Below are 23,265 nucleotides of genomic sequence, written 5' to 3' on the forward strand. Positions count from 1 at the left end.
TGCAGGGGGCGCCCCGCCGGCGCGCTTCCGCTACGCCACGGCGGAAGTGTGATGTGGCCGTGAGCGCGTCGCCATGGTAAGCGCGGGACGGCGGGCGCCTGCTCCGCTCCGCGATCGCCCCCGGCCCCGGGCCCCCGTCCCCGTCCTGTCCCGGTCCCCTCCCGCCGGCACTGCCGGCTTCGCGGCCAACTGCGTCTCTGCCCAGCGACGCACACCAGGCCCGCTGGCGCCCCGGAGGCCCCTCACATCCCAACCGGCCCGGCTCTTAGAACCCCCTCACAGGCTGAGGCCTTCGCCCCGCCGCGGGGCAGCTAGTTCACGGGAACGGGGCCGTCACAGTCCCACCGAAAAGCCGTGTCTGGCCTAGCAGAAGGGCACACCGGCCGGGTCTGTGGCCCCTTGGTCCTTCCCGCCCCCAGCCCGGCACGTTTTTCGGCTGCAGGAGCTTAACCCGGGGTTTCTGTGTGGCAGCAGTCCTTGCTCCAACCTGCGGTGTATTGTCAGAGTAGTGTTTCGGTCTTTCTGATCTTCTGATTTAATGCATATGTTGTTTGATATCTTGCTTCTCGATCAGTCAGCTGAATCCTGACACTGACTGCTGCTCTCGTTTTTCAGGAAGATCGTCAGAGGCCTAGGTCCATTTGCTAATGAAAAGTATGAATGGTCTATATAGAGTTAATCTAGAGGTTTATTAGCATAGCCATTTATGTTTTTGAAGGTTTCTGCCTTTTTTTCATTATACATACAGAGAATATAAATGGGGGATTTGTACTTGGGTTAGAGTTAGAGCTGTTCTTTGAAATAATCCTTCTCAACTAAGGCGAAGATCTTTATATGAGCAGGGGAAATACATGATTTTAAAATTAAAAGGAAAAGCAAAGAAATAGCTAAGAGAAGAAAAGGTTTTCTTGTGCAAATAAAGGTTTGTATGTAACTTCAACACAGAATTATTTTAAGGTGAGCATTTTCAAAATTTTTCATAGACTCACAGAATGGTTTGGGTTGGAAGGGGCCTTTAAAGATCACCTAGTCCACGCCCCGCTGCTATGGGCAAGGATATCTTCCACTAGATTAGGTTGCTCAAAGCCCCATGCAACCTGGCTTTGACAGGTTATCCATCACCAGTGATATGAACTGTACAACTTGCACCGAATCTTTTTGTACTTCCCCCATATTTATTAGAAGATTAATATCTCTTGAACTTCCTTATGGTTCAGTTCAAAAAAAGTTCTAGGCTCCAGATCTTGTCACCGGCAGGAAATTGCTGGAAGTTGCTCACCTGAGCATTCCTTGGCAGATCTTTTAGATGAACCTGTTCTAATCTGTGGCTTCAAGCACTGAACAAAGGGTTTTCACGATAAGCGTAAATTATCTCAGAAGATCTAAAGTGCACATACAGAAAACGAGACAAAAGAGAAGTGAATACCTCACCTCTAATCAGTGCTTTGAAAAGGTAGATACTATAGAAGTACAACATCATCTTGCTGTTCTTCATAATGCTTAAAAGGATTTCAGATTATAGAAAAAAGGCAAGAGAACCTTGATGATCAGTGAGACATCTATGTTGCTCAGTTTAGCACTTAAATATGGCACTAATATTTAGCAAAAAGATTATGGCAGGCATACAAGCTTTGTGAGAATCTTTTTCTCTGCTTGTCCTTGTTGTTTCTTAGAAGTTACTCTGTATGCTTCAAGGAACCTGAAGTAAGGTAGAATCTTTTGCTTAGATTTTTATTGTGATTTTATGTCAAAGGAGGTGAAAATAAGATTCAGTCTTGTGGTGTTTAAATCTCCTCAGGGAAAACAGTAGCCCTCATGGCGTATCCAGAACCTTGGATTCTCCATGATGCTACCTCTGGTGTCATGGCTGTTTCTAAAAAAAATTGTTTTGTGGGATTAGCAGTCATGAGCTGTTATTAACAACAGTTTCTTTTGAGCTCACATTTGACTGTGAGATAGGAAACAGCTGCTGTCTGTATATTGTCAAATGGAAGAGAGTAGAGCTACACCTCCAATTTGTTCTCTTCCTCCAAAGAAAATGAACTGCAACTGTGTCAAGTCAGTATCTGTGTGAATAGCATGATTTTTGAAGCATAATTTACAAAGAACTTCATCCTTTGGAACTTTCCATCCCATTGTCTCTCGGGCTTCCTTACCACATCCTTACCAAGCAAGTCAAAACTTGTGCTGGGTGAACAGTCAGCTGCTGCCAAACAGAATAAATATAAGCCGGCTTCTACCTGTCTTTTCCCTTATGTGAAAGCAAAACTTGTGTTTATTTTTTTCCTGTTCACTGCCAGTGGGTAGAGAAAAAAAATGGTATTTTAACTTAAGCCAACTTTGAAAGCAGGTAGAAGCTGCTCAATGGATTAAAAAGTTACTGGAAACGGGAGGCATGCTGTATAATCACACAGCTGCTTAATTTATATAGAGGCAGAATATGTATTGTTTACCGACTTTCACAAATCATTGTGTCAGTTTAACCTGTCAACTTTTGAAATTTTATATCTGAAAACTCAACAAAACTTTTCTTAGTGGGGTTGAAAAATTTGCTACACAGATGTGGTGTGGTGGGTGGAAGAAGCCTAAAGTAACATTAAAATTAGTGATGAGCTTCTCACCTTCTGAAGGGTGGTCTTCACTTTCCTTCATAGCAAAAGCATGTACTTGCAGCTAAGCATGAGTACATGTACAAAAAAGCATCTTAGTATGTGTCTGTAATTGCAATTTAGTGATGAAAAAAAAAAAGAATTGCAGAAAACTTCACGAAGATGGCTTCTTTCCCTTCATGCTCTGGTTACGACTGACCTCAAGTCCCACATTTCTGCCAAAAAATTGATTTGTGAACTTCCCATAAGGACAAACATTTCTGTCACAATCTTTGTTACTGTGTTAGAATGGTGTTTATAGAAGGAAGGGGAATTGCTCATATAACCAATTGTAAAAATGTTCCTTAGTAAATACTGATCCAAACCAAGCTCTCAGATATAAACATACCAGGATTTGAGACACTGTTCTCCCAAAGAGCTTTCAGGATTCTTCAAGTACAAAGTTTGACTTATTCAAAGTTATAAGGAGGAATCAATCCTGATTAAAATTTGCTAATAGCTTTGTTTTTATTGTGGCCTAAAAGCAGATAGGATTAAAAACATCTCCTAGTTCATCTTGCAGTCTTTAGGTGTCTTTGTATTGTGAATTTATTTTGGGATAATGATGGACAACTTTTTGTATGTCTGATTATACATTATAGATTCTCCATTCGTGATCCAAACTCTAAATTGAACAAAAAAGGAAGTTATCATAAAGTAGTCAATGTCACAATTTAATTTTTCGATTGGCTGCAGCATTAGACACCATGCATATCCACTGTAACAGCATGGTAATGGTGCATCTGCTAGCTCCTTACACCAAAAGTTCAATTTTGAAACTGTTCTTTAGGTATTGTGGCGAAGAAGAGGGGATTCAAGTAAGCATGGAATTTCAACATCGTCACTTTGAGGAGTCGTTTCAGTGTTGGTCTGTGAAATTGAATTGCAGTAAAAATACTAAATAAGTTAAAGTCAAGAGAGCTTTTGTAGGAGAGGACAACTGTTCCATCTGTTAAGTAATTGTCTAATTGTTTAAAGAGATTGCTTATGTTTTAAACAGATGTATTAGTCTCCAGTTGACTGAAAAGCGTAAGTGTTAATTCCTGTGTGCTGTACTTGCCATATCGATTAGACAGCATACTTCTTCAAGAAGTGTCTAGGGGAAGGATTCCCTATTACTCTAATCGAGCCTTAGCCCAAATTTTATAAATCCAAAGATACATATTTGAGACAGAACTTTGAATATTTTAGGCAAAAATGTGAATGAGCATTAAATTTTATGCTTAAATTCATCGGAAACTAAATACTGGGGTCAATGTGCGGTAAAGTTAAAGTAAAAAACCCTATTCATATTGGAGCAACCACTAACTGCTAACTGGATGGTATTTGGATACTTCCTAAGTACAAACCAGTTTTGTCTAAACAGCTCTTCCTTAGTTCTTCAGTGTAGTTTTGCTAATAATCACTTCAAAATTAACTGATTTGCAAATTCTGTATTTTTCTTAGCATGACTCTTTTACAAATGCTTATTTTCCATTCATTTTTATCAGATTACATTTGGCAGCAGTGTGAAAACAAATTATTTTGGAATAGGTTGGAAAATAATATAATTATGTGCATGTTTTAATTAAATTTAGCAATTGCTTTGACATTCAGGTTGGGAGTAATCTTACATGTTTTATGTCCTATCATTTTTTTCAATATTATACTCCTAGAAATTTGATTTAGACTGGGGAAATATGAATTGCAGTACCTAATGGAAACCTCAGATAATAAGCATTTTCTCTTTCAGCTTTTTAAGGACCTCTCCATTAAAATTTCATAGATTGATATCACTTTTCTATGATGGGATGTGAAGCCTACATTACTATTTTAATGGAGGCTTTTACATTTTTATCAGCTCTTGCTTAACCACAGTTTAACGACGGTGTAAGCTCTTGCTCACATTTTAATATGAGAAAGGCAGCTAAATGACTGGATATCAGCATTTGTTTCTTTGGTTCCAGAGAACATAATCATCCATCAATTTTATAATACTAAGGAGAAAAAAAGAAAATAAAACTCTTCTAGAAAGACTGTGTATTCTGCAGCATATTACACAAATGTGGTTATCATTTCTTTAGAATATTCCAATAATTTATCTTGTTTGCCCACATAAATTGATTATTACAATAGTAACTGTGGAGCAAAGTTTAACAACTTGCTGGCACTACAATGGCCTCTCTTTTTATAGCACACACAGATGAAATCATGGTCACGCTGCAATCCGAGATAGAGTAATCATTTTGTAAATACTGAAAGTCTAGGGAAGATTAAGCTTTGGTTTCAGTGTTAAGTCTGTTGAGATAAACTGCGAGAGCTTTTTCTTGAGGCTGTCTACCCGCCCAGGGGGACAACAGTATGGGGTTTATGTTCTCCTCCTGCATTTTTTTTTCGCCTAGGAAAAAAAAATGATATCAAATGTTTTATTTTAAATTAAAGTATATGAGGCATGGGGAAATTCAGCAGGTCCTTCCATGGCAAAGGTAGTTGCATCAAAACTTAAGATACAATTTATTATAGTGCTACCCAAGGGTTGCATCATTAAGTGGTTCATAATTCTGTGGTGCTGTCTGCAAAGACGTGGAACAAAACAGTATCTGAATCACGGAATGCAGGAGTGATGGAGTGAGTAAGTGCAGAGGTAGATACAGTACAAAGTCTTGGCTATGGCTGTTGTTTTCACTGTTGGAAAAATCTTAGGATCAGTACATCTATTATGACTATCTCTGCTGAGGCTGAATACACATTCATCAGTGATCACGAAAAATTTAGGCAGTCATCTGACTGTGCCCTTCCTTTCAGCATATTGAATGAAATACTCTTATGAAGTGCAAGAGCTGTTGATAACCAGAACTCTTTTTTTTTTTTTTTTTTTTTAACTTCTTCTCCCCGAGTGTCATAAATTTAATGCTGACTAAATTTCAGGAGTGACAACATCGTCTATAATGAGGTTGACAGGGGCGGTTCAAATGTTATGGCCCATCAGGATTCCCTTCTTCAGACACATAGGAAATTTTTCACTCTAAATCAACACTTACTAAAGTATATTAAACACTTGAATTACCGTGTGCTATTCCATAGATTTCTTTTCTACTCCACGCACAAGCTTCTTCCCTCTCTCCTCACCGCAGAAAAAGGAGCTGATGCACCATCTCTTGCTCCTGAGTTGTAGCAGACTCACCGAGGGCATCTTCCAGAGGCAACTGGAGACTCTTCCTTCCCTTATGAATCCCTGTTTTGCCACAGTGGCCTCTGTTCCAGCAGCTGTTCAGATGCGGACCCAGATGGGAATACCTTCAAATGTCTCTAGCTGTAACATTTCTCTTCTAGCTACCATATATTCGCATAGGTATTTCTAATACATGCCACCACTGCTAATCTGAACACAAGAAAACTTTTGAGAATATTAATTATCTATTTCTATGGTATATTATATGGAATTATTTTTACTATGATATGATCAGGGAAATAATATTAAGGCCTTTTTTTAAGGTCTAATTTTGGGAAGGATTTAAAAGAGCCTTTGGGCATATAGCTCTCAAAGCTAAAATCCATGGTCTTAAATTTCTAAAGACTTATGAAAAAACTTGCTCTTGCAAGTTCTGCTGAATAAAATACCTCATTAATGCTGCAGGTGATGTGATAGTGCTCCACAACTACCTGGAGACAGCACACAGGATAGGGAGGGAGGGGAAAAAGTGTAATTACCTAAGTAACACAAAATGTAACTACTAAGGTGCTTCCACCATGTCAGAAATGTGCCAAATGCAGATGTAGAAAATTTCAGCATTTATAATTGAAGCCACAGCTTGAGTGTCTAAGACAAGAACAAAACACCAGTGCTGATTCTTTTCAGCATTTTCAATCTAAGTCTTGGGAAGTTAGTTGTATTTTCACCAGCGTGTGGACACAGTCTAAAAGATAGCGTCAGTTTCTCCGTGGGCTGAAAGCTCTTTACAGTGGGAATGAGGCTCACAGTTCTTCCTTAAGCCAGTCAACGTGTTTGAAAAATTCCAGTTAATTGCTTTTGGATCAGAGGAACCCGGTTTAACCAAATGAACTGCAACCCACCTACATTACGACATTTTCCAAATAGCTTGGTATGTGGATGCAGTATTTTTTAAAAGAATTCCGAGTAAAGTATGACTCTTAGAGCAGCTTTTAATTACATTAGTTCAAGCAGCTGGATGTAAATTGCCCTTTTCTGTAAATTCAGCTGGGCCGTAAGAATTACTTCAGATATGAAATGTGAAGCCATCTACTTCAGAAATAAATTTTCATTTCCAGTTTAAAACTGTAAATAAATTTTAAAATATGCCTGTCTGTCCTTTTAAAGTGACTATATAGATAAATATGTAATTAGGAGCAGATATCAGTGGAATGGCATCTGTAATTACAGCGATGCCCTACACAGCATATCTGGAGAAACACATGAAGAGCCCAACAAAGAACAATTATATACTGCCCCTATTGATTGACTAATAACACATTTCATGAGTATACATTTACAGTCCCTGCTTAAGAGGAAGCAAGTGTGCCCTTCTGCCATTTTCCTATGTGGAAGTACCCGATGCCGCCAGCCTCCTTGGGAAGCAGCTGCAGGAGAAAGCTTGCAGGAATTCATGGGAACCGAGCGAGCTCTGGCAGGCACTGTGCTGTGAGATGTCGGGAGCAGCTGTCTCTCCCGGAGGACTGATCAAATTAATCAGTTGATAGGGAGTATCTGGCTTTGCTGAGAGGCAGCCACTCCTGGATCCGGCCCCGTCGTGTTCCTAGACCCGCGGGAGCCAGGAGACGCTGTCTCTTGTAGGTCGTAAGAGTTGTCTCTGTTGGGGGAACTGAGAGTTTCCTGGTTTCTGAAGTTGGCAAAAGCTTGTGCCTAGTACAAAGGCAAGAGTCCACTGATAATGATGGGCAGCGTGTTGTCCTTTGTGAATAATCTGTCCATTATTTATGACCCAGTAGAATAGAAATGATGACTCAGCTAGCTCAGCTAAGATACTAAGCTAAACACGATTTAGCAAATGCCATGGCCTGGAAGAAAAGCAGGTAGCCTCACCTAGAGGGACTGAGGGCTGTCTCTGGCTGTTGGACCAGCGCTTCACTGTAATGTCCCCGCTCCTTGTTCTCACGTCACAGTAACCTTCCCGCATGTCAGCTGTTGCATGTGGTTGCCATTTACTCTTTACCTTTCTCCACGACCTGCCTTCTCTCTGCATCCTAATAATTACATTTTCACCCTGTCCTTTTTTTGTATCTCAGGCTGTTGTCATAGAAAAGGAATGAGGGAGCTGGCTTGGGAATTTTGCTCCTGCAGAAGGATGGCTGATGGCAAGAGGGCTGCTGCGTCGGGCAGAAGTAAAGGAGAGAGTAGGGCACCCACTTCAAGGGCTAATGCTGCCCTTAAGGGCATGCCCTCACGGATGCTGAAACTTCTCATGCAGGCTGCAGAGGCAGAGTTGGGCAAAAAGTACAAAATTCAGTTGCTCTGTTGACCCTCTCTATGCTGTTCCTTCTTAACGGGTAGCTCCCCACCCACAGGTGGCATGTCGCACCCCGTTAGCTTAGGCATTTAAATTAGGTTGTCTGTATCGCCCTGTTTAATGCATGTATTCAGGCTGGCAGTTGTATGCATGTTCCAGTATTGCTTCATATAATTCATGGTGACTTCCGCATAAGCTAAGGTTATTTTTTTTTTTTTTTTTGTTATGAGGTTTTAGATCTCAGGATCAGAAGGGTCATGGATGTTCTAATGGCTTTGCTTCTACTAGAGCTTCTCATTTTTCTCTCTTAATTTGCTGTTAGTGCAATACCGAACTCAAATATTGTGATTTCATTTATAATTCTGCTTAACTATGTAGAGAAGTTTGATTATCAGAGTGTCAAAACATTAGAATTTTGTGACATAGGAAGAAAGTGCATATAGATCAACAGAAATATGCCTCAGGCTATGGAAATGGGAGCACTGATGTGCTCTTAAATCCCACTGAGTTCTGCTTGAAGAAGGAAACTGCAATGTAATATCCCTTTATGAGTGCTAAGTATTTACACATAATTAAATACTACTACTCAGTTTTCTGGGTTGAGCAGTAAGAAAAAAATATGAGATGTTTAGACAGCAGTTCGTCAGAACTCCAGAACGAAGGGTGAATTCATTGCATTTGCTTTGCCATTTTTTTGGAGTTCAGACTAAATAGGATTTGCAAGTGAGGGTAGGCAAGCAAAGAGAAAATAGGGCTTTTTGAAGTAAGTAATTACTTAGCATACTACCTGGTGCTGTTAAGTTGGCCAAAATGTCAGTTGAGACATGCTAAGTGGAAAAAAAACCCCGAAACGATAAAACTGCAGCTTCATGCAGCTGGATTATTTTCACTTTATAAGAAGAATTTAAGTCTCAGATTTGGGACTAATTATTAGAAGCTACAGATCACAAGGACTAGTAGGCAAATATTTCTACTAAAACTAGTGAACCTATTGGGTAAAAAAATTAAAATTTTGCTAGTGCCCTATATATTGGAATGGTGATCTGCCACTTGCTGGAAATCAGCATCAGCCATCTTTATTCCAGGTTTTGTACTTTGTTATGGAGTTATAGCAGTCCTTACATGAGTACCTTCTCTCCCCCCATGATGTTTATACTTCTGGAAAAGATTGCTTTGTATAAGCAATGGTGGTTGCTTATAAGTTAATGATAAAAGAACATGTTGGCCGCACAAGACTCAGACTTTAGTTAAAAAAAACAAAACGCTTCTGAGATGCACTTACTGCATTTTACTGATATTTTAAACTTTAGCAAATAGCCAGATAACATAGCAGTTTCTCACATATCGTTTCTTGTTATTGCCACTAGGCAGATTAGTTTGACTGCCACACTGTAGATTTTTACTTCTGCATCCTAAGGCAATCGTTCATTTGTTCAGCATTTTCCATAATTAACACTTCTAAAAAATGTATTTATAGTAAAGATATTTTTAAATTAAAAATGAAAAGATTATTTGAAAATAAGATTAATACATTATCTTTTTGTAGATCATGCGGATTTAATTCTATGTATTTCTACAAATCTTTTGAATTTTGGGTGTAATCTTCATAAAGCAGTATATTAACAATCCTCCTACATATTTCTTGTTATTCTCTGTCTTGGCTGCCTCTGGTTTAGTTGTCAGATATTCTTCACCTCCACCTTCACCACCACCACCATATTCTATTGATGCAAACCACAGTTACACTTATTCTCGGCTGAGAGGGAACATCTGTTTTCTGTAACTCTTAGCCTGCTGCTAATGGATTTCCACAAACTGGCTTTGGAACAGGTGCCTGGGAGCAATACTGTAAGGTTACCATTTTGTCTGCTATTTCTTTACCCTTCTTGGGATGGCTTGAGAAAGAAAAAGCGTTCTTCCACCATTGTGCGCAACGGGCTGTCAAAAGAGTTTCTGGATCACTGGAATTTCAGGTTTAATTTTTGGTTTTAATGGGTATGTCTAGGGGATCACTTATTTTCTGTAGCCTATGCAGTGAGGAAAGTTTTGTACTGCAAAGAAGTAATTTTTCTTTTCTGATGTTCTTCCGTAGTCTGCCATCTTCAACTTTCAGAGTCTTCTGACTGTAATCTTGCTGCTCATATGTACCTGTGCCTATATCAGATCCTTGGCTCCCAGCTTACTGGACAAAAATAAAACTGGGTACGTAGTATGGTCATTTTAAAAATACACAAGCTGTTTGGTTTTAACTGCAACGTTTTACTCTTAGTATCTTCTAATAATGTGTGATAATACAATCATATTTTGAAAAATTTCTCTCTTCTTTAAAGATACAAATCTTCATTTTATATCTTACAATAGAAGGCAATAAGGTATTTGCAATTCACTTAGTTGCAATTTTTTACTAAGAATATATTAACTAACAAAGCCAGCTAATATTGCTTTATTATTTTCTAGATTTGCAGTTTTCTCATTAGAGGCTTATTAAAGATACAACCATGAGTGACAGAAAGAAAACATTTTTCTACGTGCAACTGTTGCTGTAATAATTTATTTTTAATTCTTCAGGCTGGATTAAAAAAAAAACACATTAACATCAGAAGCTGTCTTTTTGTTTGTTTTCAAAATAGGCGTTTTGTAAGTACAAGTTTGAAACACAGCTTCAGCAAAACTATTCAGTCTTTAACTAAAAAAAAATTCAAACTATTTTTTAAAATAAGCAACACTATCTATACCTGTGGACTCTTTAAATATTTTTTTTTTTATTCTTTAAGGAGTTTATAGAAAAGTTTTTGAAAGCTTCTACAAAACCTACCTTTTTTTTTTTGTGTCGTTTGATCACTATAACTTCATCTCTCACTGAAGAGAGACATGCTTCCTAAAGCATACGTTCCTAGGTGACCAGTGTTTTTCTCCTTTGCGTTCCACATTCTCCTGGAATGCGCTTAATGTTGCAGCGCCAGTACTGCTGCAAAACAGTTCTTCTCTGCCCTGCTTGGCAGCACAATTTTTGGGGTGGTGGGGAAAGAGGACAGCCATGGAGCCAAATCTGTGCTCCACTTACACTGTTAATACCCATTCACCTTTTGGCTTACCAGTTATCTTTGTGCTACAAAGACCGTGACTGGATGCTGGGTTCAATCAGCAGTATGCAGAACTGTGATTTAAATGCTGTAGTTTTAAAGTAACAATAGGGCAATTTTGACCTAGAAACCACTGAGGCTGTCTGTAGTATTTTGGTAATACTGTCATCTAAGGTTAATACAAAGGAGATAATATTTATAGAAGTAGGAGGTGATTCTGGCTAGTAATGTTCTAGCTGGAAAAAACAGACAGGCTTTTGGGCACTGGGTGTTTGACTTGTCCACTTTTTCCATTAGGTCATTTGCTGTTAAAGAAAATGGTTTTTTCCCTAAGTATCTTCTGTCACTTCTGCATTTTATTTTCAGAAAAAGTGTCAAGTTTTAAGTAGACTCCTTGTCACCAAGAACCTTGAGTGTTTTATCTTCTGAAAACCATTGTTGTAATTAAGCTCCAGAATTGCTGTTTTATCATACAAGATTTCTTTTAGTGGTGTGAGATACCCAGAGTACAATAGCTTTTTTCAATTTGGAGTTCTAACATGAAAATTCTTGTGTCCTTTCATATGAGGCCTTGAGGTTGCCACTGACATGAGAGATTTCTTTTGATAAAAGTAAAGAAGGAAAGAAAGAATGACTTCATGAAGGACTGGGGGTGTTGGGGGGAATTTGGGTGTCTGCTAATGGAAGATAACACAATAGTCAATGAGGTATACACAGTAAGAAGTAAGAATATTTATTTAACTGATTAAAATTTTAGTGCTGTTCTTGGCAAGGAGTGTTTCCTTTAATCTGGAGCTACTCTGTTTATTCTTGAGGCAAATCTGTCTGGAGTACAATAGAACTCTCTTCATAAAATGTTTTCAAAGGGTGCTGACACAGTGGAGGAGTTGGGCGTTTGATCTGCAGGTTTGTATTTATATAGATGTTGGACATACTATTTTATTTTTGTTTTATATATACGTATGTAGACTGCTTTGTACTGGAGAATAAAACGTTGGCCTGGAAGCAATGAAATTTGTTTCCTGAATGGTAGATGTTTACATGGAGCTCATATGCTGTTAAACCCCTGTCCCTTTTCACTAACATATTCCATGCTCAAATGGAAATGTCTAGACATACTGGATAAAATAAATTCTAGTGATATTTCATTTTACCACAGAGATGATCTTACCTCATTATTCTTGCTGCAAATTAATAGCATAAAAAAGTAGCAATAAAATATTAAAGTGACAGAGAGGAGAGATGTTGATAGTTATTCACTATATTTCTGACTGAGTGAGTGGTAACTTTGGTGAAGATTTAAATCTGTTGATAGTAAGTAAAGAAACATGTTTCTGTTGGTTGAGAGACTGTTGCAAAGTGATGTCACCCATCCTCATAACACCGTATTTCATCCTGTTGACTTCTGCCAACATGTGTCTTTTCCTACCAAGCCAAACAGAATTTTAAACCTTCATTTTCCCTGACGCATCTTGAGTGTTTCCATGTGCTTTGTCCTGAGCAATGCAGCATTTAAGGTTGGGAAAGCAAGTAGGGATTTACTGTTTCATGCTAACTAGAGGAGAATGCGTACCACAACATAATTCTCTCCTCCCTGCTAACCAGAAAGATGTGTTAGCTTATATGCAGCGGAGGTTTCCTTTGACTTGCCATAAGCATTGCAGTGGGGTATCTCCACACTCCCTCCTGCAGTGGTAGTGGGGTAAACACATGGCAGCTGCATTTTACAGCATTCCCAGTTTAGTGGCCAAAGTCTAAAGCCCCGCTAGACCTTTCTCGTTTTACGGGGTTTCATTTCTTTAGATTTTTTATTATCCGGAGAACTAACACGACTTTCATGATCAGTGCTTTTAACATTAGCACTGAAAGGCAGGAATATGCAGCAGCTCGTTTGACTTGTGGCTGGCAGAAAACAGCAGGTGTGCAAGCCAGACTGAGACATTTCACCTGCATCAAAACAAGGATGAAGATGAACCTGAGGAGGAGAATAAGGAACAGTGCAATTACTTTGAGTAGTTGCTTCAGGAGGAATTATTTTGGAGCAGATTCATTCAAGGCATCGTTTCTGTAATAATCAAACAGGTTTTGACTTGGAGAGGTGCGTGTTGTGGACCTGAGATGAGCACTAATGGAGAAATTCAAAAGAGCAGAAGGCCTGCACAGGCTTTTCTTCCAATGTCAGCTCCCCGGTTCATCCAGGGGCTGTGATTACAGCTGTGTAGAAGGTCCAGATTTCAATTTGCTTTTGCTCAGCCGCAAACTATGTGGATAAACAGATGTACTGAGCTGTTCCAATAGCAGCACAAGCCTCTTAAAAAGGTACTGTTGTCATCTGTTGGAAAGCTTGTCGGTCCTCATGTCAGTGACTTTAAGTTCATAAATTGTTAACTGCAGTAAGGGTGGCTGATGAAACCCATACTCTGTCTTGTACCTCCCACATCTGAAAGGAAAATTCATATTTTCCCCCATAAGGGTTTTTTCTAGGGCTAGGAACAATATACAATACTTAATTATAATTTTATATTGTTACACATGGTTTTAAAAACCATGAGAAGGCAAAGAAATACCCTTGGTGACAGGGCGACAGGCAAACTCAACAGGTTTATGGACTGAAGGACTTAATACTCTTTTTCTCAGATAAGATTCTTCAAATATGCATATGAAAAGAACAGTGGTGTTTTATTTCTTTGAGTTCCTGGGCAAGTTTTTGAGAGAGGGCAACATGAGATGCTGGGCTGTACAAGTTTTTTGTTGGTTTTACAGCATGCAATCTGTAAACCTTAATTATAGAGAGAGTAAAAGCAGTTTGAGAATCTTAAGTGCCATCAGACAGCATTACGGGTCTGTGTATTTTCCTGTATAAGATTTACACATGAATGCCTTTTTACTTGCATACATCTTCAAAAAATGCATAGATATCTTCAGGTTACTTTACTGTATGACCTCTTAGCCTGGAAAAGTGTGATGGTCTACATGTAGGGTTTATTACTTCTGCTTGTGGAGCTATATAAAAGCAGAAAAAATGAGCTTTGGCTATACAGAAACTTCTGGCTTGAGGTAAAATGATCTAACGCACAAATGAAAAAGCCCATTTTCTAAAAATGAAAATCCTGGAATGCTGTTCGCAGTAATGTGGTCAGCAAGAGGTACATTGGTTAAAAAGCATTTCACTCTGAATTTGAAAACGTCAGTCGCTGGCTCTTGGAACGCTTGGTTCCCACCTGCCCAGCACCGGGCTTTTGTTTCAGAAATAAAGGGGAGGCTGCTAAATGGAAAGAGGGAGAGATGCTGAAGTAAACTAAGACCATAAAAGAGGCCAGAAGATATAAAGTACTGCAGAAATTCTTTTTTAAAAAGTGCTGGATATGTTGACTGCTGAAGTATGCAGGAGCAAGTGGCCCAAAACTACCTGTCTGCATTTAAGCGGGAAAAAAATAGGCAACTGCCAGAGCCCAAGAAAGAGGGAAGGCAGATAATCAAACCATTGTGGGTGTGGGTTCAGAGCACTGTGGGAAAGCACTTGGAGGACTGCCATCACAGCAGGTAGTAGATACAGCCCCACAAATAACGTAGGCTGAAGTTAACTGCTGATAAACATATCAGGAGAAGGAGGAAAAATAATTAGTTTTTTTTTAGTCCATAAATCTATAAATAGACAATATAGTTAAATCCAGATGTTTTCACTGCATTGCTACAAGTCACATACTATGAAGGAAACCTTCCTGGAGACAAGTTTTCAACACAGTTTTGACAAACATTTGAAAGGCTAAAAACTGGCTTCTAGTTCAGGACGCTTCAGTATTCTTCCCCTCTTCTTCCTCATATTCTAAAGCAGTCTCTGCTCCTGTTCCTCTTGAGCAGTCAGTATGAGATCATTCTGGTTACACAGAGAAATTGTGAATTTGCAGCATACATGCTTGTACGTTTGGATGAGCTCTGAAGAGTCGAATCCTGCTTTTCTCCTTTGCTATTCCACTTCTGAGAATTACCATCTTGGGCAAGCAGCATTAGAGAAACATGAGCAAGGTAAACCATTTTAAAAGAGTAAAAACAAACCCGAAGACTTGTTCTGTTATTTATTTCGATACAAGTATTCTATATCAGATTACACCTATGAGTATGCTCTGCTAGAAAAGGCATTTTTATCTATTGTTGCTAAGGGAAATACAGAAGAGGGGCTACAAAGCATTAAATTTAAAGTACTCAGGTTTATCATCTCTCTTACCTGCAGGAAAACTTGCTTCAAATTCTTCAAAAACGTCTTCAAATTCTATTTATTTAAAATAAAAAGTTTCCCATATACAATAACATGGAGGCCTGTTGGGTGTTTCTTACTCGAGTATTTTTCTAGGTTTTGATTTTTTTTCTTTACATAATTTTCGGCCTGGGGTAGTTCAATGTAGAATGCAGAATTCTGATGAAATCTTCAGTTTTGGAAGATGGACTGAGTAAATGCATGTTTGTTTTTCTTTCATGCAGAAAACCTTGCTAGACTTAGAAAGAACTTTGCCACTTGTTCAGTTCATAGCCTGTACTCCTCTGTGCAGGTATCTGGTGTTTTCTGAAGTTGAGAAGAGCGTCGAGTTGACAGAGTACTGTTAATTTGGGTTGCTTTAGCATAGAAGAAAGAAAATCAGTTGACTTAAATTATTTTATTAAACCAAGAGCCTAATGAATTTTTTTTATCTTTACAGGCTATTGGGAATATTCTGGAAATGCGCCAGAATTGGTAATCTTTTTTCTTTGGAATCTTTAAGACCAGTACTTTTTCTAGAGTATGGATTATTTATTAGGATAATGTTTCCATGTAACAATGAAACCCATACTCACAAATCATCTTAAAAAATGCAGGTTTTATCTCCATGACATATAATCAAGGAGGGGTGGGGATGGGGTATGACTATCTTACTTAGCATCATGGAAGCCTGCATTTTCTAATGTCAGTTCATATATGTGGTGTTATATTTGCAAATATCTTCTGCATTTTTTCTATGTGAAATAACCAAGAGCACACTTCTTATTAACTTACAAAGAAATCAGTGATTCCTTATAAACTGCTGTCTATTTGAAATTCTAATCGACTACTGACAAAAGCCAGGTATTTACCTTATAGTAATAAAACAACATGAAATTCATAATGCAGTAAGGTTCTGTTTAGTCACAAATGTATTTTATCTCTCCTTTCTTTAGTTAGCTTCTGTGCACTTCTGAACTATGCAAAGGTGTTGGTGTTCAAGGGTCATCTATATGCAGGCTGATCAGCTTTATCTGATTTTAGACGTCTGCTCATAACATTGATATATATGTTTATTTTAATCCTTAATCTGAATTCATTTTGAGAAGGAAATGGGAATATGCAACAGAAGTTCAGTCTTGGCATTAAGGTGTATGCAAGATTTTTAAAAAATTACAAATCCATCATCGAAATGGTGTTCTTCAAATTGCATTGTTAATGCAGAGCAGAAACATTGAACTTGTAATTCTAGGTCTTCCTACTTGTCATTGAACCTAAAGAAAAAATATATGGTTCGGTTCCTTTTTCTGTATTCTCAGTCTTTGAAAGGGACATGACATACTTTTTTTTTTTCAGTGTGTCAAAAAGCATTGACGCAAAAACCATTTTTTTGTAAAGACCTGCTGTTAAAATGATTGCAGAGATTGTCCTATTTAGATAATAGACATTACAGAACTACTTTCAGTATTGTAATTGAAAGATACTGGCAAGGTGGCAGCTGTCAGAAATGAATTTTGAGCTATACCAGCAAAAAAAAGTGTAAAAATTCAGCTGCATTAAGGTTTGTTCGAGGCTGAACAGAACACCTTACCTTACCATCTTCCTTTTAGTTAAGTAAGTGTATATTTTTTCTATTAGCTACGCACAGCAAGCAGTTAAACAAACTATTTGAAAGAGCACACAAGAGGTTTCATAAGGTCCCTGTCAACTGGATGAAGTTAAGAACTGCAGTTCATCTGGAACGTAGTCTTGCTTTCCCATCATATAGTAACATTAACATGTTTGCATTTGCTGTATCCAAGGTAATGCGTGCACTCTTGTGCCCCATACTGAACTGCTCCCTTTTCCCATTTTCATGTAAAACACTAATTTCTTTTCAACTGACACCTAGAGTGGTCCAATTTTACTTTCTTTCAGGCTGACGGATGAGAAGGTAGCATCTCAACGTTCTTTCTGTACATTTCCTTACATGACAGTACCGTATTCTCAGTGTGGGAAGTGGGCTTTGAAGATGATTCCTATCATTTTATTTTTGTTAATCGCAAAGGCGTGTAGAAAGTGCAGGCTTTCAAAAACGAAAATGCCTGTTGGCTTCCTTTACATTTAATTTGCCGAGTATGTTTGAACAACCTTTTCACATGTGCATAAGATTTTAATAACCAGCAAGTGGTTACATATTTACAAAGTTGTGCAAAATTGTGTTTAATCCTACCACATGGTGATTTCTCTTTTATGAAAATTAAGAGCAGGAAAGTATAACCCATATGAAAATTGTAATACTCTAAACTGTAGGAGGTGGACTTCCTCAAAAATTTATTTTTAACAGATGTGAAATTGCAGACGTTAATTCACTCAGTTATTTGAAGTTTAATTAAATATACGCCAGATCATGACAACATCTTGTACTGTCACTGTAGCAGGCACTCCTGCTTATGGGAGGTGTCACTACAAGTATTTTATTTTTCTTTTGCTGTGGAAAGTTTGTTTCTCCTGTATTTGAAGGTCCTGCTAGTAAAAGAGACATTTTTTTCTGAGGATTACACTCAGTGCTAGACTTGGGAGCCTTGACAGGTTTTTTTTGTTCAATGTTCCTCTGGAAACCGCGTCTCAGAAAAGATGGTCTATAGTAAGACAAAAGACCTTGCACAGCAAAAAGAAATTGAAGTTTGTTTGTTTAAAGCAAACAGCTCTACCTCTGTCTTTATGCTTCTGACTGCATAAACCCAGGAACATTCTCACTTTAAAGGGTCATTGCTGTGTTAACACTTCCTGACAGTTTTGTACAGTGGAATCGCCATCCAGCGCAGGAGACTCTGCTCTCCAGAGAGGAGTTAATGGATTAATGAAAAGTAATGCTTAAGTAGAACAGTAAAAATGCCTGGCTAAGTAAGTGGAGGAAGCGCCCATGTAAATAGGTAGCAGTCTGATTAACATTACTAATATTCCCCGATTATGTTACAGTTCCCTACCCTAGGGTTCTTTTTTTTTTTTTTTCACACTTAATGTGGTGAACAAGAGGCATCTGTAACACTTAGTTTGGGAGCAGATGGGTGGGAATAGATCTTTCTCGATTGCCTTTGGCAACAAATATAAATCTGTTAATAAACTTAATTTTCATCCTTGATCTGCCCTGGAAAACTGTAACACTAATTCGAAAGAGTCAGAAATAGAGTTGTCTCTGTAAGTTCTGTAATCTGTTGACCATTTTTATCACTAACCTGAAAATCTGTGGACCAGACACTCTCCACATGCTCACAATGTTACATCTCTCTAGCAAAGAAAAAAGCCAGGCGTCTGGCCATGCCTGGGCTGCTGTGAGCTGCCCAGCCGGTTAGCTGGCTCCTACATGGTACCATGCATAGAAGATACACCCTGCATATAGCATGGCCAGATGTGGCCAGTCATGGCCAGACAGCATCGAGGTACACCTCAGCTGACATGGAACAGCTTTTGGGCAGCGATAGCCGTTAGCCAGAACTGGGAACGGAGCCAGTAAAAGATTTGGTGTCTTGATCAGCCTTCCAGTGCCTGCCTCTTTTGAACTAAGAGATAGCAGCAATATATTCTCTTTGGGTTTTTTTTTAAATGTTTTCCTGGAAATTGCATCTGAGAAAAGATGGCTTGTAGTAAGATAAAAGGCCTTACATTGACCTCTGCTTAAAGCAAACAGCTCCAGCTCTGTCTTTATGTAGCAATATATCCTGTCCTACATTTTAGTTTTCCCACTCCCATCCATGTTCTTCCTTAATACAGAACTGTAGTTTTAACAGCATTTCTCCAGCTAGAAATGTTGAGTGCTAATTTCATGTGCAATGGAATAATTACCATCCTAGGCTAGGAGCAGTCTAGTCAGTCTGTTTAGTCATGCCTGAATTTTTGTTTGGTTTGGTTTTTTTTCCCCTCCTCTCAGGTGAACGGAAGAGCCCCTACGTGGCTGTGTGCTGTGTCGTGATGGCCTTCAGCATCCTGTTTGTACAGTAGCAACTGGACAGTGTCTGCTGCACCCTACTACCAAACAGCAGAGCACAGAAGAACTTTGGGCAGAAAGAGATGGAAAAGTGTCATCAAGTCTCCTGTCTCATGTTGGATAGCCTATCTCTTAGTGGACACCCCCAACTCCTGCAAACAGACCATCGTGTACAGTATTAGTGACCGTAATGTAACTAACTCCAGATGACATGGACTTATTAATGTCGAGTCAGTAGTGACACTCCTGATGTAACTCTTGAAAGGCTGTCTGCAGTATTTCTGAGTCTCAGGAGATCTTGTTTTACACCATGCAGTTGACAAAGCTTCGAATTTTTTGTTTGATAGACCCATTTTATGAAATTTAAAAGTGATAAATCTGACCATAGCAATAAGACTATTCTCGTAAGAATAAAGAACGTTGTCACTTTAGGATATGTTTATGAAAGTATTTTCAGTTCTTACTGTCTCAACAATTCCTGTCATTTTGTGATAGCTACACTCGCATACTAAAAATATGACCTCTGGCCTAAGTTACATTCAGCTTTCATTTTCTAAACTGGTAATTCCTCAAATAATCTACCAATATTTTTATTGTAAAAATATGAATAAAGGCAGGGACCATAATTGCAGTGATGTCTGACTAGCTGCTGAGATGGCACGGATGGGAGATTTGGGAACGTGTACTGCTCTGTGTAAAATATCATATGTATTCATTTTTAGAGATCTAAGTCTCAGGTAAATCATTCCCCAGCTTTTTTCAACATTGTGAGAAAAGGATTCTAAGGGCTCTGCTGCTGTTGTTGCATGTCATACAAGGTTGCTAAATCAGCTAAGTGAACAGTTAGCTTCATAGGAGTCTGCAGATAAGGAAGTTGCATGTACCAATATTCTAAAGGTTTAAAACAACTAAATTAGATTACACTCACTATTAATGAGGATTAGGTTACCTTCAGTAATAGTTGCCATCAGCATTTATTCTATAATTTTGCAAATTTTCAGTAATCTCGTAGATGATTTTAAGTAAATGATTTTAAGCCTGACAGGTGTGTTTACACCAGATAACGTACTGTGACAACATGTGACTTCATAGTGACTGCATTTGAGAGAGTTGCCTGTCAGCAGTACTTTTTCTTGCTCTGAAAAGGTCTGTGATCAAAGTGAGCTAAGCTGGCAATAAAACACACTGAAAGGTATGTCAATTTTGTCATTCTTGTTTGAAAAACTTGTTTCATAGATCCAGGTTACTCTGCATTTAGAAAGAAAGTGATTATTAGTTATTATTTGTATTATCTCACATATACCTGCATATCTAAATCACCATCAGAAGTACTCATCCAAAACTCTGCTCTAATCTGGACCCAGGAAAAACAGATTTCTCCAATTCAGGCCAAATAAATACCCCTGTCTGTAAACCAGGCAGATTTGGAGGAGTGCAGAGCTGTATGATGATGATGATGTGTATTGTGCACGCACAGAAGCCTTAAACTGTGCAGGAGATCCGGGCTGAGGCAACATCTATTTCTGAAATTTTAAATGTGGTACTGCTCCAAGCACAGCATCAAAACAACTAATTTCTGGATTTCAAAGGTGCTATTCCTAGACTGGAAGGGGGAGAAATTCCTAAGGAGTCTTGCGTTTTGACCATTAAGTGTATATATGTTCAAAATATGCAAAGAATCGTCTGATAACTTTTTATATTAAGCAATTATATTATAGTTTTTAATATTTATGGGCTTTTATTATAAGTAGTGGTGTTTATATGATATTCACACATTTCTAATTCGTCCAAAACTGTCCTAGCTATCAGATTAATTCTTAGTAATCCCTTATGTTTAGCTGTGACTAGGCAAACCAGTAAAACAACCCAAGAAAATTTTTAATTCTGAGATTATGAAAACTATGACACAGAGGCATCGTATTGCAAAAGCCTTTCCTGTTCACAGCATTTTATCGTTGAAGAAGTTCAGACGAACAGTCCTCTTGCTGTTTGTCATTTGTTGTTCAAACTTTAAAATTATTTCTTATACATCAGTTCTTCATTTTATCCTAAATGCAGGTCGTTGATGGTCACCTGCTAGTTTGGGATTTTTTTTATTTTCCGCTTGACATGGAATGGATGTCATGGATGACTTTCCAGGATATTCGTGGCATGCTAGCTGCATGGTTGCTCAACAGCGTTACTTTAGCAGCAAAGCAAGTACCACATTTCTCAGCAGCTGCTGGCAATAAGTAGGTTCAGCAGCATTAGGTTGTATGCAAGCGTTAGAAATTATGTAGGCAGAGATAAGGGTCTTCTGTGGTGGGGCGGTTCAACACTTGCCCCTAGTAAAAGTATCTGAGAACAGGATCTTTAAACTGTGACAAACTTCAGTTGTTTTGAAATGACCGCTGTAGGCAGGTGTTTGCCTCATCCTGAGTTCTTTGTTTTTCAAAGTTTTGGCTCTGAATAGATTGATACCTAGTCACTTTTACTAAGATATGAAGAAAATATTGTTTTCCCATGTTAGAATCTCAAAGCCATTTTGCTTTCTTTGCTTTCTTTTTCTCATGCAAAAGAGACACAAGAAACCAAGAATACCTTGATATTTGACCAAGGTATAAATGCTGTGACGAGGAAGAAGAGAGTATAACTTTGGGCACACTCCGTAAAGCTTTACCGCAAGTCATCCTTAAGCTGTCAGCCTGAACTGTGTTGTTTTCAAAGAGCAATAAATAAGTTCCAGTAGAGCTCTACCTAGACGAGGTGTCAGGGGAAAATAGTCTTTTCTTGCACTCAGTCCTTGGTCTGAGTCCTAGTCTGAGTACAGAAGTGAAATGCTTACTGCCAAATGATTTAGGTGCTAAAGCAGCCTAAACCAGCAGATAACAGGATTTATGTAAGTTGACAGAGTAGATAACAGCTATCACAGGTGGCTGTGGAGAGAGTAGCAGGAATTTCTGGCTGAAACAGGAGCCTACAGCCACAGCAAGCCTGTACCCCTTACCCTATGCAGAGGTGCTGGAAGGTGCACAGGGAGTGAGTGGAATAGTGATTAAATGTGACACGCTGTAGTCCTGCCTACTACTATAGAAAAGTAATTCCACATTGGGACTTCATCCTTTTATCTAAACAACATCATGGATGGTGGCTGTGGCATCTGGCAGCTTCCCCGTCCGTACTTGTGGCACACAGAGCATGAAGGTGAGGGCGGCATAGGTTGTGAGTGCAGGTCAGAGGAGGGGTCACATCTGTTTCTCCCTGCTAGTGAGAGAAGAAGAATGCAGGATTATAGATAAACATTTTCCAGTAAATCAGCGTACCTTGAATCAAGATCATTGTGGTGGTGTGCTCTCCCCCTTCCACCCCCTGCCCTGGCTCCTGGTCAGGCCATAACCATCAGTGGGAGGTGTGATGAGTTGCACCTGGACTTTGGGCGATGGCTGGCAACACAGCCAAGACGCTGTCTGGAGTTGGGGACCTAGGTATTCTGTTCCCATGCGAATATGACTATAGGTCAGTTATCTTACTCGATAAACAGCGGACAGCCCAAGAGCCCTTTGAGCTCTCCTGCACGGCAGCGGGCTGCACGCCAGTGTCTCCCCGTGAGTGGGGACGCTCACTTAAGGTTCTTCTCCTCGAGGCTGAGAGATTCCTTGCCACAACAGATCCTCGGTAAGTGACTAACAGCATGCTAAACTTCAAAATCTTGGCTATGCGATATAAAGGATTGATTGTGCATATACAATCCTTTAGACATAAACCGTTGACCAAGTCTGGGACTAGGATTGCATCCAGTCGCAGCCAGACTCCTCTCTGAGAAGGAGTTTAGAAAGCCAGGGGGTCCTTTGTGAACCTTGGCACTCAACGGGAGGGTGTCCCTGAGAGC

General features: G+C 39.0%; 1 protein-coding gene across 1 annotated transcript; it reads left to right on the forward strand.

Annotated features, from left to right (window-relative positions):
* Position 1: 1 nt before the first annotated feature.
* On the forward strand, positions 2–20,028 carry TMEM167A (transmembrane protein 167A). Its single transcript, XM_063320850.1, has 4 exons — positions 2–76; positions 10,206–10,315; positions 15,891–15,925; positions 19,341–20,028. The coding sequence occupies exons 1-4, from the start codon at positions 74–76 to the stop codon at positions 19,409–19,411; spliced, it is 219 nt and encodes a 72-aa protein (XP_063176920.1). The 5' UTR covers positions 2–73; the 3' UTR covers positions 19,412–20,028.
* Positions 20,029–23,265: the final 3,237 nt, after the last annotated feature.

Source organism: Chroicocephalus ridibundus, chromosome Z, assembly GCF_963924245.1.
Source record: "Chroicocephalus ridibundus chromosome Z, bChrRid1.1, whole genome shotgun sequence".
Classification (NCBI taxonomy): Eukaryota; Metazoa; Chordata; class Aves; order Charadriiformes; family Laridae; genus Chroicocephalus; species Chroicocephalus ridibundus.